This window comes from Leptodactylus fuscus, chromosome 2 (genome assembly GCF_031893055.1).
Source record: "Leptodactylus fuscus isolate aLepFus1 chromosome 2, aLepFus1.hap2, whole genome shotgun sequence".
In the NCBI taxonomy this organism is placed as follows: Eukaryota; Metazoa; Chordata; class Amphibia; order Anura; family Leptodactylidae; genus Leptodactylus; species Leptodactylus fuscus.
Genome location: NC_134266.1, coordinates 113,526,372 through 113,540,599, shown reverse-complemented (window position 1 = coordinate 113,540,599; position 14,228 = coordinate 113,526,372). Strand labels below are relative to the sequence as shown.

At 41.8% G+C, this 14,228-nt stretch overlaps 2 protein-coding genes across 3 annotated transcripts; one reads left to right on the top strand and one right to left on the bottom strand.

Moving 5' to 3' along the window:
* Nucleotides 1-429: 429 nt before the first annotated feature.
* On the bottom strand, nucleotides 430-2,665 carry TRNP1 (TMF1 regulated nuclear protein 1). The gene is made up of 2 exons (XM_075264437.1): nucleotides 2,411-2,665; nucleotides 430-2,313 (listed from the first exon to the last, which is right to left on the bottom strand). Exon 2 carries the CDS (start codon nucleotides 2,269-2,271, stop codon nucleotides 1,048-1,050), a length of 1,224 nt encoding a protein of 407 aa, XP_075120538.1. The 5' UTR covers nucleotides 2,272-2,313; nucleotides 2,411-2,665; the 3' UTR covers nucleotides 430-1,047.
* Nucleotides 2,666-2,941: 276 nt separating this feature from the next.
* KDF1 (keratinocyte differentiation factor 1) lies at nucleotides 2,942-13,729 on the top strand. 2 transcript variants are annotated; one of them, XM_075262721.1, is made up of 4 exons: nucleotides 2,942-3,222; nucleotides 5,553-6,521; nucleotides 8,518-8,595; nucleotides 13,223-13,729. In XM_075262721.1, exons 2-4 carry the CDS (start codon nucleotides 5,570-5,572, stop codon nucleotides 13,303-13,305), a joined length of 1,113 nt encoding a protein of 370 aa, XP_075118822.1. In that variant the 5' UTR covers nucleotides 2,942-3,222; nucleotides 5,553-5,569; the 3' UTR covers nucleotides 13,306-13,729. The 2 variants fall into 2 exon arrangements, with proteins under 2 accessions (XP_075118822.1, XP_075118821.1); XM_075262720.1 differs by having other exon boundaries at nucleotides 2,942-3,331.
* Nucleotides 13,730-14,228: the final 499 nt, after the last annotated feature.

Sequence of the window (14,228 nt, the reverse complement as noted above, 5' to 3'; positions counted from 1 at the left end):
TCCATTCCGGAATTCCATCCCCAAATCTGCTTGAAAAATTTGGAGAAAAAGTCATGCAAGCTGGATTATTCTGTCCGCATTTTTCAGGCAGAAACCCAGTGGGCAACATTATAGTTTATGAGGTCCCCGGGTCTCCACAAGTAAACGCTTTTTAAGCGGATTGGGTTTCCATTTTCTTAGTCCCAAAGTGGACATGAAGAACGGAAACCCAAATGCAAGCGTGGTGAACCTAGCGTAAAGAGTGCATTTGCCCGTGTACATACGGCCTAAGGGTATATTCATTAAAAAAAAAAAAAAATACACTGTACTTTCTACTGTAAAACTAAGGACAGATTATCCAGAGTATTACAATAACAGCAAATAGATGAGATTTTACAAACCCTCATCCACATATGGAAAGAATCTGAATGGATATTTATACTACACAGTTTCACCACTGATTTCATGTTATGCAATGATAATTTACCACAAGTGTTGCTGCAATTTAAGAAGAAAATCTTCAAAGGATATTTTCTATGTTACAGATTATGTCCCACATGGACATACCCTTGCTTCTCTCCACTTCACATGAGTGCTCAGCAGCTAAAACAGAAATACAGTGTTAAGACCCTTCTAAACATCTCTGTGTCCAGGATCCTTTTGAGAAGGACATAAGTAAGGCAGACAGTAAACTCGGTTAGCAGCATATGTGGGACATAAACAAATGATCTTACAACCATTTCCATGCAAATGCCCAGAGCAGTATTTTTCTAATGAAAATAAACAATGCCCCAGGTGACCATCTCACTGATGGTTTGTGGAACCACATTTTTTGAGTGAAGGAGTAGTTTTAAATATTAGTCAACGATCCCGAGTTCCTTCAAAGAAAGGAGAGATCTAAAACAATGACAGCAGCAGAGACGCAATATTGGTATGGCCACGCATTCCTACAAGGAAGGATCCAAGAAGCCACTTTTAGTGTATATAGCATTCTAGTCCTAAGGAGATTTAAGATGTAGATATATAGGTCAAGAAGCACATATGAATATTATTTGTGAAATATTTTTCTTAATCTCTTGTCCCCAATTCATCTCCACCAACACATGCTTTAAGCACTTGACTTCTACCCTGAGAAAGAGCACAACGTGGATGTCTGGGATGCGGTCCAGCACGTCGCTCCTGTTTGGGCCAAGGGACACACAGTGCACAGGCTAGAAGGCGTGGTTTTTGGCGCCGAAGGGCTCTTCTAATTCTCTGACCATGAACTGCAACCTGTACCTCTGCCCGGCCAGCAGCCTCCACCAATCTTGTCAAACCTTCCCTTTGCCTTGCCACTCTCAGTTCAGCTTGTAGGAATACACAATGTACCTGTTGTACCCGCATCTCTAATGCACATAGTGCTCTTCTGCGACCTTCTACTGCCAGTAACCTGCGCCGAGCCTCTATTAGTTCTGACCATGGAGGGCTTGGGGTCACTGGAAGATGTTCTCCTTGAGTAGAGGTTCTTCGGGAAGAGGGTGGAGGAGGAGATTTAAGAGGGGACTGAGCAGGAGAGGAGTTATGTGAGGAGCATGAGGATGAACGCTTGCCAGGGGTGTTTTGTGATTTTAAGGATGATGATTTGATCACAGTATTACAGAGATTATCATCTGCTGCTGGATTAACAGACTGACTCTTGCTGTTTAGCTGTGGGGAGGGCAATTTTGGAGGCAATGATTTTAGGTCAAAAGCAGCTTGCAGGTCAGAAAGAGTTGGAAAAGGATCTTCAGGGTGTGTAAGGGGGTCATCATCAGATGCTTCTGGTGCAGTACTATCTGAGATGAGTGGATTTGGAGAAGACTGAGAAAGTGAAATGTCATTGTGTACAGAAACAAGTGTACTGCTAGGAACAGCAATGTGGATTTGTGGCTTATCAGGAGTCTCATGTATCTGAATGACATCAGGCTTCAAAGTAAATGTGTGGGGAACAGAAAACGACTTACTGATGCTCTTTTCAGCGGTACAATCCTCTGTCCTTGAAGATGTTGGTTTAGGGGAAGTATCACTGATTGGGTCAGCAGAAGGCTTTATAGGTATGTCAGGGATACACTGGGGGGCAGAAGCTGACCGTTTGGGGGAAGTACAAGGTGCAGATGACAGTTTCCTAAGGAAAACGCCACTAGATGACTTCCAGAAGGAAGAGGCTTGAGAAGGCACAGATTTGGCTTCTTTGGTCTGAGGCTCTCTGGAAGACCTTGGATGGTTGAAAACCCTCTGGAGACTCCACAGAGCACTGCCCTGCACTAAAGGCATTGCAAGAATCAGACAAGTATGGAAAGGCAAGAAAGAGAAGAGCTAAGGAACAGAAGAGGGATGCTTCAGCTAAGATGCAAGCTTCCTCAGTGATGTCACCTTTATGGTCCCAGAACCATGCTGCACTGCCAGCTCTCACCAGTAACGGATGTCTGGAGCAATGGTGCTGGAATGCTCTGGATGCTGGCACAGCAGTCCTCGGTAGCCCGGTATGATGCTGACAGTCATTCACGTACTGCTTGTCGTCTCTGCCAGCTGCAGACTCTGGGACCGGAGTCTAGATCCCGTTATTCATACATTCTCCCGTGCACAACATCTCACCTCATTCCCCATCTTCCTTCTTCTCTGGACAGTTGCTGCTCTGCAGATCTCTACTAGCAACCTGTGACGTCATCGCCCGAACAGAAGGGGCGGGGTGTGTGAAGATGGTGCCTCAGTACCACTAGAGGTCGCACTGCACCAACGTTTACAAAAAAAAGTGCCATTCTCCCTCCATACAGGTGTAACGAGCGGCCATTTTTCTGGAGACTCCCTTATTACTTATAATACGCATATTGTGGATTCATATATATTTACAATACATAGTTCCAAGCACGTTCATGTGAACGAATGGTGTGTGTAACGAAAACTACTCAGGAGACTGTATATGAGTCACCAGGCAAAATGATAGTTGGTGGTTTCACTGCCGAAGCATTAAACCATGTCATTTTTATCTATTTGGTTAGAAACAGTCGCAGCAACCAAGTCAGCGGCGTTCCTTGCCTTCACCTAGAGGGGGCGTAAGAGCCAGAAAGCAGAATGACGTAGGCACGCAGGTAGGGGTGTGGCCGAGACGCTCACCTGGCCAACAGGTAGAGGCGGTGGAGACCGGAAACGGAAGCTGGCGGCTGCGGGGAACCCGGAAAATACCGGAACCGACCCCCTGGCTCTTTGTGAAGTCGATCAATGCAGGTATAGTGATTGTGTAATGCCAAGGAGCGCAGAGGAGGCGAACGAGAGGAGCGCGTAGAGGAAAGTGAGCGGAGAAGTAGCGACGCGGAGGGGGCGGTGAGGAGCTGAGGTTGGTGCTGCCAAGTGACCCGGGCAATACTTTGTGGACAGGGAACTTCATTCAGGAGTCCTATCTGCTTAACGACAGGCTGAAGTCTTTCCATCTATGTATGGGATCTGTATTGTACGTGGTAGTAGGAGGATATGTAATGGTGGTATCATAGCACACCATACACATAGGGGAGCTAAGGAAGGGCTGCAAAACTGGTGACCCAGTGACCATAAAGACATTGGAAAGGGTTGGGTGTAAATAGAAAGTGACAACCCAAAGAATATCACGTATAAGATGGAGTCCTATGAAGAGTGTGGGGTGTTTTAGAGAAACTTGTCCAGTAATCTGATATTTTCTTAAACTTTTTATCAACAAACACAGAGTAGTACACACAATCTTGCGCCACTTCCTCCCCCCACGCCCCCTAGTGATAGTCCTTAGCTCAGTTGGTCTAAAAGCAAAGCTCTTCATTGTCCATACCAACCAATCACAGCCCAACTTTCATTTTGTGTTCTGCTCTTAAAAATCGAAATCTATATTGTGTTTGGTTGCTATGAGCAACTATTACGGTTTTGATTTTAGATTATTTTAATAACGCTGCCTGAAGTGTATAAGCTACATGAAATCTGTCTGGTTTGCTTTACAGAGGCGTCAGCTGGTGTGGTATTTTTATTTGACAAGTGATCATTCCTCTTTGGATTACTGTAACTATTATAGGACAGTGATCTGAAAAATATAATTCAATGATCTTCATCATGCAGCAGACATGTATTTTACTGCATGCCGTACACGGTCGTATATACTCCAGGAGCATTCACCAGCAACTAAACACATACGTAGTAAAAGTAGGATGACCAGACCTTAGTCTTTAGTAGTTTCATAGAAATAGTCAGGTAGACATATGTATAAAGAAAAGTTCAATAATAGAGAAATAAACATAGGACATGTAATATACCACCATATCACATAATTCTGTTAGGCTGTGTTCACACAGAGTTTTTTGGTCACGAAACTGACTCAAATTCCTCCTCCAAAAAATGCCTCACCATCTTCAGCTAATTGTTGGAGATGTACTGCAGGGAAGGGCAGCTATACGCATATCTGGTGGACTTGTCCCCTGGTTAGGCCGTTTTGGGACCATGTCCAAACTACGATCCGGGCTATATAGAGCGCGTCTTTTACTATTGTACCTCAAATGATCTTCCTGAACATGCCTTCGCCGGGATACAAGCCCAAAAAAGACAAATTAGTCAATCTTCTTCTTTCCGCGGCACGGATGGCTATACCGCTTTTCTGGCTACAAAAAGTAACTCCCCCTATTACAGTTTGGGAAGAGAAAGTCTCCCAGATTGCACGCTTCGAGGAGCTCCTAGCCTGTTCCCTTAGGTCTACAGATGCCTACCGACGAGTGTGGTCACCTTGGCTACTTTGTGATCTACTTAGGAATCCTTAGTTTGCTCAGTGGAATGGCTCCTATGGTGACGTGTGACTTTAGTACTTTTCTTTTCTCCTCTTTATTTTTAATACCACTCCTTCTTTTTCTTAGCGTCTCTCTCATTCTTTGGTTCTCCTACTGCTTTTCTTCTTTTATCTCCATCCCTCACTCTTTTGTCCCACTCTAACTTCATGTTTCCCCCTTTCCGCTTATATCTTTCTCCCCGCCTACCTCCCTTACTCTCGTTCCCTCACCCCTTACCCCAATCCATAGAGATAGTGTTTTACATACCTATTTGCTTATGTTCTCTAAATTGTTCTGTTAGATATGATCGGTCGTCATGTCTATTTGTTCTTTTGCTTTAATGTCAATTCAGCTGTCTTTGTTTTTGATATTTTGCTCAATAAACTTTTGAATTAAAAAAAAAAAAAAAAAGCCTCACCATACAGTCCTATAGTGAGGCGTTTTTAGGAGGAGGAAATTGAGTCAGTTTCCGAACCAAAAAACTGTGTGAACGCAGCCTTAGGCTCCATGCACGGTCAGTTTGCTAGCCATATTTTTCATGGCTAGTACACTGACCCATTATATTGTAATGGCCTGTAAGGCAGTGAGCACAGGTGCTATACCAGTCCATTTTGTGCCCCAGGCTCACTGAAACAAATGAATGGGACCATGGGGGCACAGGCAGTACAAGGATACTATTTATGTACCGTCCTATCAGAGATGGTTATATGCATATAGCCTTAGAGAAAGTATTTCAACTCAGACTGTAGAATTGATTTATACTTTTTGGTCTTTCCTTAGGACTTGTTCATGAAGCAATGCCCCGACCCCATCCTGTGGCTGTTTCTAACGACCGGGTATTACCTTCTGCCTATCAGCCGTCACCACATCGCAATTACCAACATGAGAGATCAGGTCATCCAATTTCTCGACATAGAAGTCCTCCAGAAGACATTACATTTATTTCAGGGTCAGCTGAGACCCCTCCAGAGGAGCCATCATGCTGTCCCTCACTCTCCCGTGCCTGGGCAACTTACAAAGCTGTACTGTGCTATGTGGTGTCCTGCAGTTGCTGCCCACAGAAAGATCCTGACATTTACCTTCCCTGTCCTGTAGAGAGCTCAGCTGGTCCTCCTGTGAATGGTCATCCTGCCAATAGCCCACGTCCTACCCGTGTGGCTGACAAAGGCAAAAAAAATGCCCTTGGTAATAGTTTTAGTTACCCAGATCTTAAATTAATGGGTGTCCCTGTGTATAATAGGCCAACCGGAGCCATAGATGTAGAACCTATTAAAGAGCCTCCTGCTCCACTTCAACCACCATTGTCTCGCAGTTCCACTGCTAAAGACTACAAAGACTACTACTCATTGCGGGAGTCAGATCCTGAGCTGCCCCGGTTGAGTGGCTCCATGTCTAGTGCAGAGATTGATGAACTTATCTGGCACAAGCTAACAGAATTGTTTAGTCTCCATCAGATTGATGAACTGGCAAGATGCACCTCTGAAACAGTTTTCCTGGAAAAGACCAGTAAAATTACAGATTTAATCAGCAGCCTGACACAGGACTACCAGCTGGAAGAGCAAGATGCAGAGTGTCGGCTAGTGCGGGGTATTATACGCATCAGCACCCGTAAAGAACGAAAAAGGGGGCACGCTAGCCGTGGTGTCGAAAAAGGAAGCAGTGGGCAACAGCATAACAGCCAGAATGGTGTCAAAACCCCAGACAGTGGAAATGAAAGCATGCAGGAATCTGGACTAACTAGCCAGGATGGTGCGGATCACTGGGACAAGGGTGGCATGTGTATTTTATTGTGCAAATATCTGCTTCATTCCACCTAAACTTTCATCTGCATATTTCTGGCCAAAATAGGAAAGTGTTCCTATTTTTGGAAAGGAATATGTGAGTGAAACATGGAATAAAAATATCAGTAAATTTTTGGGGGAAATACACCCCTACGTGATCTTCTGACATGTTTTAGGTCCCTGTGAATGACTGGTGGATACAGTGATACAGCTAATTCCCTAAACTAATTGGCTCTACTCAGACTCCACCAATGTAATCTATCACATGCCTTCAAGATGTGCAATAAGATCATTTTTAGGCTAAGGTCCCATGTAGCAGGTATCAGCAAAAAAGCGCTGTGGGAAAAACTGCAGCAGCAACCCAGCGCGTTTTTCCCGCACCACTTACTTCTTCGATTACACCTATAGGGAAGCAGCTGGTGTTTCTGTAGGTATAATTGACGTGCTGCGATTTCCCAAACCACTACGGTTTTGGAAATCGCAGCATGTCTGCTGTGTGTATTTTTTGCAATAAGTTAATGGTATTCCCTGGAATCCCATCCCCTTTGCAGAGACTGTAAAACGCTATGTTTTTTTTGGTTTTCTGCAGAGTTTCCCATTTACGCCACGTGGGGCCCTGGCCTTGGGTGGATTTCCTTTTAAAATAGCTCCTATAAATCACAATGTAACTTATATTGTGAAGCAGGTATTCTGAAAGACTTGCACAGCGGTGGTTGCATGGCATTTTGAAATTGTAGACAGATGTAACAGCAGGATAAAACTTAAAGCTTAACTAAACTTTCTCGCAGGATTTATCGTTAAATTTTGTAATATACTTAACGAATTTTGGCTCCTTTCTGTAAAATTCTACATTTCTTTTCAGAGCTGTTCCCTGCTTCTCATTGTGTACAGAGTATAAGGGTGGAGAGGTCACTTCAAACTGCTATCTCTAGGCATTATATAACAGAAATCTGGTTTTGGTGTTATATGAAAGATGAGAATCTTCTTTAAAGGATGAGCTTAAGATTGGGATATGCATCGGCAGCTAAACATATGCTGTGGTTACAACCTCTTTCATACAACACACGTTGCCGTTTGAAGAGACCTCCACCACCCATATTTTCTCTTAACTTCATAGCCCCATAGACAATGAGAACTGGGAGACCTGAGCTCCCAATAGAGAAAAAATGCAGGAATTTTAAAGAGAGATAAAATTTGTATATTACAAAATGTATTAATGACACAAATACTGGCAGAAAATCTAAAGTTGTTATGCTTTAACAAAAAGCAATGTATTAATATTTTCACCATTCTGGGATTCCATTCTGTTTGCAATACAAACCACACAGAAAGGAAGGCTATGATTCAGTGGGGCACATATTTACTGCCATAATTGTTAGAAAATATGGCTGTGAACTATAACGTGTACTGCCTGGTATAGTTCAGTAGCTGTGTTGTATTATTTGACCTCATTATCATTGCACACTGATGTAATGCTACATATTGGTAAATGTGAGTGTGTGAACCTCGCCTAATGGTAGTCCAAGAGGACCAGGATGGGGTAAAAATATAGAATGCAGTATTTCCTAAAAACAGCAGTGTGCAGCCATAGTATTTTTTTGTTTTAATTATATCTTATTTACTATTGTAAATAAGGTGATGTAATATGCAGAGTTTCTGAAATTGGGGCAGTTCGTAATAATATAGGTCATAATACACTTTCCATGTATATCGAAAATATTTTATTATAGTGTTCTATTTTGTTATTACATATATGAATATTTATTTGAAATGATGCTGCTTACCAATTGGTGAGTGGCGGAATTTTAAACAAATATTTCAGGGTAATAAAACTGGCTAGTCACTACATCATACCCTGCAGATAATTGGGAGTATAACCCCTGTTATAGTCATACTTATTTAATGAACATTACATATAAATTTTATTGTAAGTCTGGACATTTGCTGTTTTTTTTTCCTTTCAGAATATCTGGATGTAAAGATTTCACAAGAGACCACTACAGATATCATAGCAAGAAACATGAGGAGATACAGCGCACCAGGTATATAAATAGTGACCATCTATCTTTTCTGTTGTGGCTTATTACATTCTTTTAAAACCAACAAAAAAAAGGAAAGGGGGAAGATCTGTGATGAAAAGGATAAAAGAATTCTTCAGACTAAGTGTTGGTTCACACTAGCACTTGTATTCTGTCCGCATGGAGACCCCCCCGGACGGAATACAATCGCAATTGCAAGCGATGTGCTTGCAAAGCACATGGAGCCCATGGACTATAATGGGCTCCGTGTGCTTGTCGCGCACTGCCCGCACGAATGAATTGTATGTGTGCTTTGGATGTGTGTGTGTCCCTACTCTTCAGGCTAAGCTTACTATACAATTCCATACAAATCGGCATACTATACAATTCCATATCAATGCCATTTTGCTGTAAAAAGGCATCTATGTAGTTTTTGAAGAGGTCAGCGGTTGCTTTTGTGATCAGCTCCTGGTATTGGCTACTTCAGACTCACAATCCCTCAACACTGTGTCACTGAAGATGCCCTGTTGCCTCTGCAGATTACCGTATATACTTGAGTATAAGCCAACCCGAATATAAGCCGAGGCCCCTAATTTTACCACAAAAAAACTGGGAAAACTTATTGACTCGAGTATAAGCCGAGGGGGGAATGCAGCAGCTACTGGAAAATTTCAAAAATTAAAAAGGTCGAGTTTTTGGGTGCAGTAGTTGCTGGGGAAGGGGAGGGGGTGTTTTGGTTGTCTGTCTGCCCCTTCCCTGAGCTTGAGGACTGGGTTTTTTTTCCCCCCACTTGGAATTCAGCCTAGCTGAATATAGGGTATCTGCAGTGCTCCTATTAACCCCTTCCCGATGGAACAGGAGCACTGCAGATACCCTATATTCAGTAGACCGGGCACTTTCAGACACAGGGATACCTATTGTGTAAATGTTTCACAGTCATTTTCTACTTTTATATGTATTCTAGGGAAAGGAGGGATTTAGAACTCTTATTTATTTTAGTTTTTTATTATATTTTTTAAGCTTTTTTTTTTTTTTTTTTTTCCACTATTTTATGGGAGATTCTATACATTACTATTGCGGCTTGTCCCAGACTTGACTTGAGTATAAGCCGAGGGGGGCTTTTTCAGCACAAAAACTGTGCTGATAAACTCTGTTTATACTCGAGTATATACAGTAAAATATTACCCCGTGTGCCCCCTTGTCTTTTCAGGGGATTTTAAATGGAACAGCTTTACCTCGTATTTCTTGTATGGGCCCATTTAAAATGTTATTTCCCCTTAAATGCCTCTTCTGAAGACTAAACAAATTTAACCCCTTCCCCCAGCAGGCATTTTTTGACTTTTGAATTGCAAAGTATATTTGTTTATTTAAAGAATATTTGGAGTTCGTTTTGCTTTCCTTTTATATCTTAGCTAATTTTACTTCCATTTTAAAGAATTTATTAAGTGGTTTGTAAGTCTGCCACAGCAGACCCTTCGTATGTTTTTTAAATGCCTGCTTATTTTGTATAAGGTATACGTTTTACTTACTTGACGTAGATTTAAATGTCTACCATTTAACCTCTGTATTGTCACAATGATCCCTATAGGGTAGCTGGCCAGGTGCTTGGAACCCTTAATCTCAATATTTTTGGGGTCCAGTGGCAGGACTCTCTATGATCACTTTGACTTTTCTAATTGTTTAAAGTGTATGCAGATTTCCGGCAAATAATATTCAAAGTAGTATTTCTGTAATACTCTGGTAACAAAGTTATTTCCAGGCCATTGTTACTCATGCTTAGACAGATACCATTGATGCTGTAGTCAGTATTACAATGTTTCTTATGGCTTGAGACCGGGGCCCCATGTAGCATGAACGCTGCAGTGTTTTAAAGTCCCTCTAAAGTGGATGGTATTTGGTAGACATTGGAAAAGAAAAAGTTGTGTTTTTGGAAATCGCAGCATGGCCATTATACCTACTGAAACGTTTGTGGTTTCTGTATAGGTATAAGTGAAGCAGAAAGTCCACAGAGGTTTCCTGTGTAAAGCACTGCGGGAAAAACTGTGATGTTTTTGCCACAGCACTTTTTGGCTGCGGCCTGCCAAGTGGAACCTAAGTTTAAAGGTGTTATCGAGCTTCCAAAAATATCTACAAATACATCTGAAGCATTGCTAGATACTTACTGTTCCCTTGTGCACTTTTAGCTTGGTCTTATTTTATTTGATGCTCCTTGTATTACTGTTATCCGTTATCGGAAGTCCTTCCTCCCAACTGCAGTCAGGCTGTACAATCAACACCTGGCTAAGCGTTGATCACTCCATACAGAGAACTGAAAGATCCTGAAGTTGTGACATTCCTCCTATCTTCTTTCATCTTTTATCTGAGCTTTTGTATGTTGTATTCTTGTACTATTACTGTATCACAATATATACAACTAGCTATACCTGCAACTTCGTCCGCGTCCCCCTGACCTTTGCGCGAACCACCCGGTGAACCCCAATATAATGTATGGGGTCTGCGGGTTATTGTGGGTTACTACTTTTTAAGCGATTGGGTTTCAGTTTTTCGGGTCTCCAAGCAGACCTGGAAAAATGGAAGTTCGAGCGCAGATGTGACGCTATCGTTGGATGGGTTAATGCCTTCATTGTATTTATCCTTTGCCTAATGGTACTAGTGACTGTAGGAAATGTATTCCTTGACATCCCCTGGAGAAATAACTAGTTATTCTTTGGTAAGGATGGTACATTGTTTTCATGATATATCAATTTCTATGCTATACTATACATGCTGATTTTATAAATTGTAAACTGTTTTCTTCCTCTCAAGAGATGATCGGGTGTCTCTCCCATGTACGTGCTCTCTAGGAAAAAGACAGGTGATCTAAAACTTTGTGTCTGAGCACCTGTCACATGGTGTTTGTGGTTAGGTGGCACATATGAGGCATTGGGTGTGGGTGTGTGTCATGTATCAGCCTGAATTGTGTGTAGTTCTGTGGAATGTTAATGCTCTGTAGGCCGGGGCGCCACGTGGCGTAAATGCAGTGGGAAAAAACACAGTCTTACAGTCCCTGCATAGTGGATGGGTTCTTAGTGAATACAAAAATACACAAAGCAGATATGCTGCAATTTCCAAACCAGTTCTCTGGCCAATATATAGCAGACAAATCAAAAGTAAACCTTTTTTTTTTTTTTTAAAAAGGTAGAAAGCAGTAAAGCTCTGATTAAATCATGTTATTAGTGTACATTTGCCACTTAGCAATTCACGGTATCAAATAATGAAAAGTAAATGTAACTTTTAATGGATACATCTTAAACTGGCCAATCTGCCCTAAAACACAACACAAATATGGACCACTTCATTAAGGTGATGGTCTTGTTTGCTGGACAATTAAAATCTAGACCTATTGTTCATCATACACCTGACTAATGGTAATGATAGTATTCTATCCTAAGCAATAAGATAGCCAGCCAGAAACACAAGCCTCAGGGAAATAAATCCAAATGGCTTTCACACTATCAGATATTTATGCCAGGATTAACCATAGTGGGAACATCTACCTAACCCAAACCCTAGTGTGGTTTTACACTGTTTCTTCTTGCACTCTTTGAGTTACTTTGTGGCCTGATCCCATTGGTGTAGCATTAAACTTTAAGATTTATTCCTCTTAAGTTCTTTCATTTCACTGTAATTTATAACTAAGTCAATTGCACTAAAAGTTAATTCCAATACAATAAAAGACTCAATCAGATTGACTTCTAGTAGCCCAGCATTGAACCACTTCTGATGCTTAATGTGGATATGGCTGTTGATAGTGTTTGAAGCCTAATCTTTCTCTCCTTTTATTATCTACGTCTGATATAGGCTTCAAAACCTGAAAGTGTAACGGCACCCCTAGCATGTGTATGCACTGGCAGAGTACTGTTCCAATGACAAATTATACTAGAATATATCTATAAAAATAAAACTGATATTTATGTAAACTACTAGCCAAGAGATTACAAGCTGCAAAGCAGCAATCTATGGGTTAAGTGTGCATATCTCCACATTCTTAATGAATATCATCCATGTTTACCATTCACATGTCCAGAAGGAACAAGTTCACACAAGCAGGCCATAGATTTCCATTTTCTTGCATCACTGTAGTGAGTCAATATGTTACAGAAAAAAAGAGGTCTGGTTACTGGTTCGGCTGTGCCTTGTATTTGCATGATCTGGAAGTGCACAACCCTGGTCATACCAAAATGGAAAAATGGAGGGAACATTCTGCCCTGACATTTTTCTGTGCTCTTACGAAACATGTATGCCAACATTAGCAAGTTGAGTCACAGTCTTGGAATCTTGGTGACATTATGCTGACATGTAAATGAACAATTACTTAAGTTTGAAATTTTTTATATAAGAATAAGCGGTCATTATAGTAGGCAGAGGCCCTTAAAGACTAGTTAATAAGCGCCTGGCCTGCACAGGGGGAAAAAAAAAACAAAACTATTTAAATTCTCCATATTGTGTTTAAGCAACATTAATGATCCTGGCATATAACAATACCAAAGCAGATCTGTCTGCTCTACACACGCCGAGTACATATACTTTGAAAGTAGTCAAGAATTTGACATTCTACAAGTAAGCTTTGTTATCATGAACATATGTGACTTTTTTTTTTTCCTCCCCCCAGGATCTACCTTCCAAAAAGATGATTCCCTGCCAGACACAGAAACAGATTCTTCAGGCACTCCACTACTAAAGGTTTACTGTTGACAGAAGACCAGACCCTATAACACAAGCTCATCATGGGGCGTTACATACATGTTTGTGGCAAATCCAATATAGAACCATTTTTAAGATTTTACTTTTGTGTATTATAAATGAAGAGCTGTGACCTGTCAGCCATTTCTAGGTGACTCAGACTTTCTTTAATTATGGCTTTGGTCAAGTCTATGTTTATAAAAAAAAAAAAAAAAAATCTTTTAAATATTCAGTGTGGAAATTCATGTAATGCTTTGTGTTGCTTTCAATATCTGAAATGTTACATGGAAACAACATAAGGTCAAGCTGAGAATTATCTACATATGTATATAATTGTATAAAGTATGTGATGTCAGATGGAGATTTTGTTGAACAACTGTCACGTTAGACTTGCAGGTGTCTATCTAGTGCTAGTCAGTAAGATGGTAGCTGAACGTTTTGAGGTTACATTAAAGAGGACCTTTCACCATATCTGGGCACAGGCAGTGTTATATACTGCCAGAAAGCTGACAGTGCGCTGAATTCAGCGCACTGTCGGCTTTCCCGATCCGTGCCCGGTGTAAAGCGCTATCGGTCCCGGTACCGTAGCGCTTTACAGTCAGAAGGGCGTTTCTGACCATTAGCCAGAGACGTCCTTCTGCCTCGCGGCGCCAATCACGCTGTGCTGTGGAGCCGGGAGGAACACCCCTCCCCTCCTGATAATGCTAGTCTACGGACAAGCTGTGTGAGCAGAGGGAGGGGGGAGTTCCTCCCCGCTCCACAGCACAGCGCGATTGGCGCCGCGAGGCAGAAGGACGTTCCTGGCTAATGGTCAGAAACGCCCTTCTGACCATAGAAGAGCTACGGTACCGGGCCGTAAGCTCTTCACACCGGGCACAGATCGGGAAAGCCGACAGTGCGCTGAATTCAGCGCACTGTCAGCTTTCTGGCAGTAT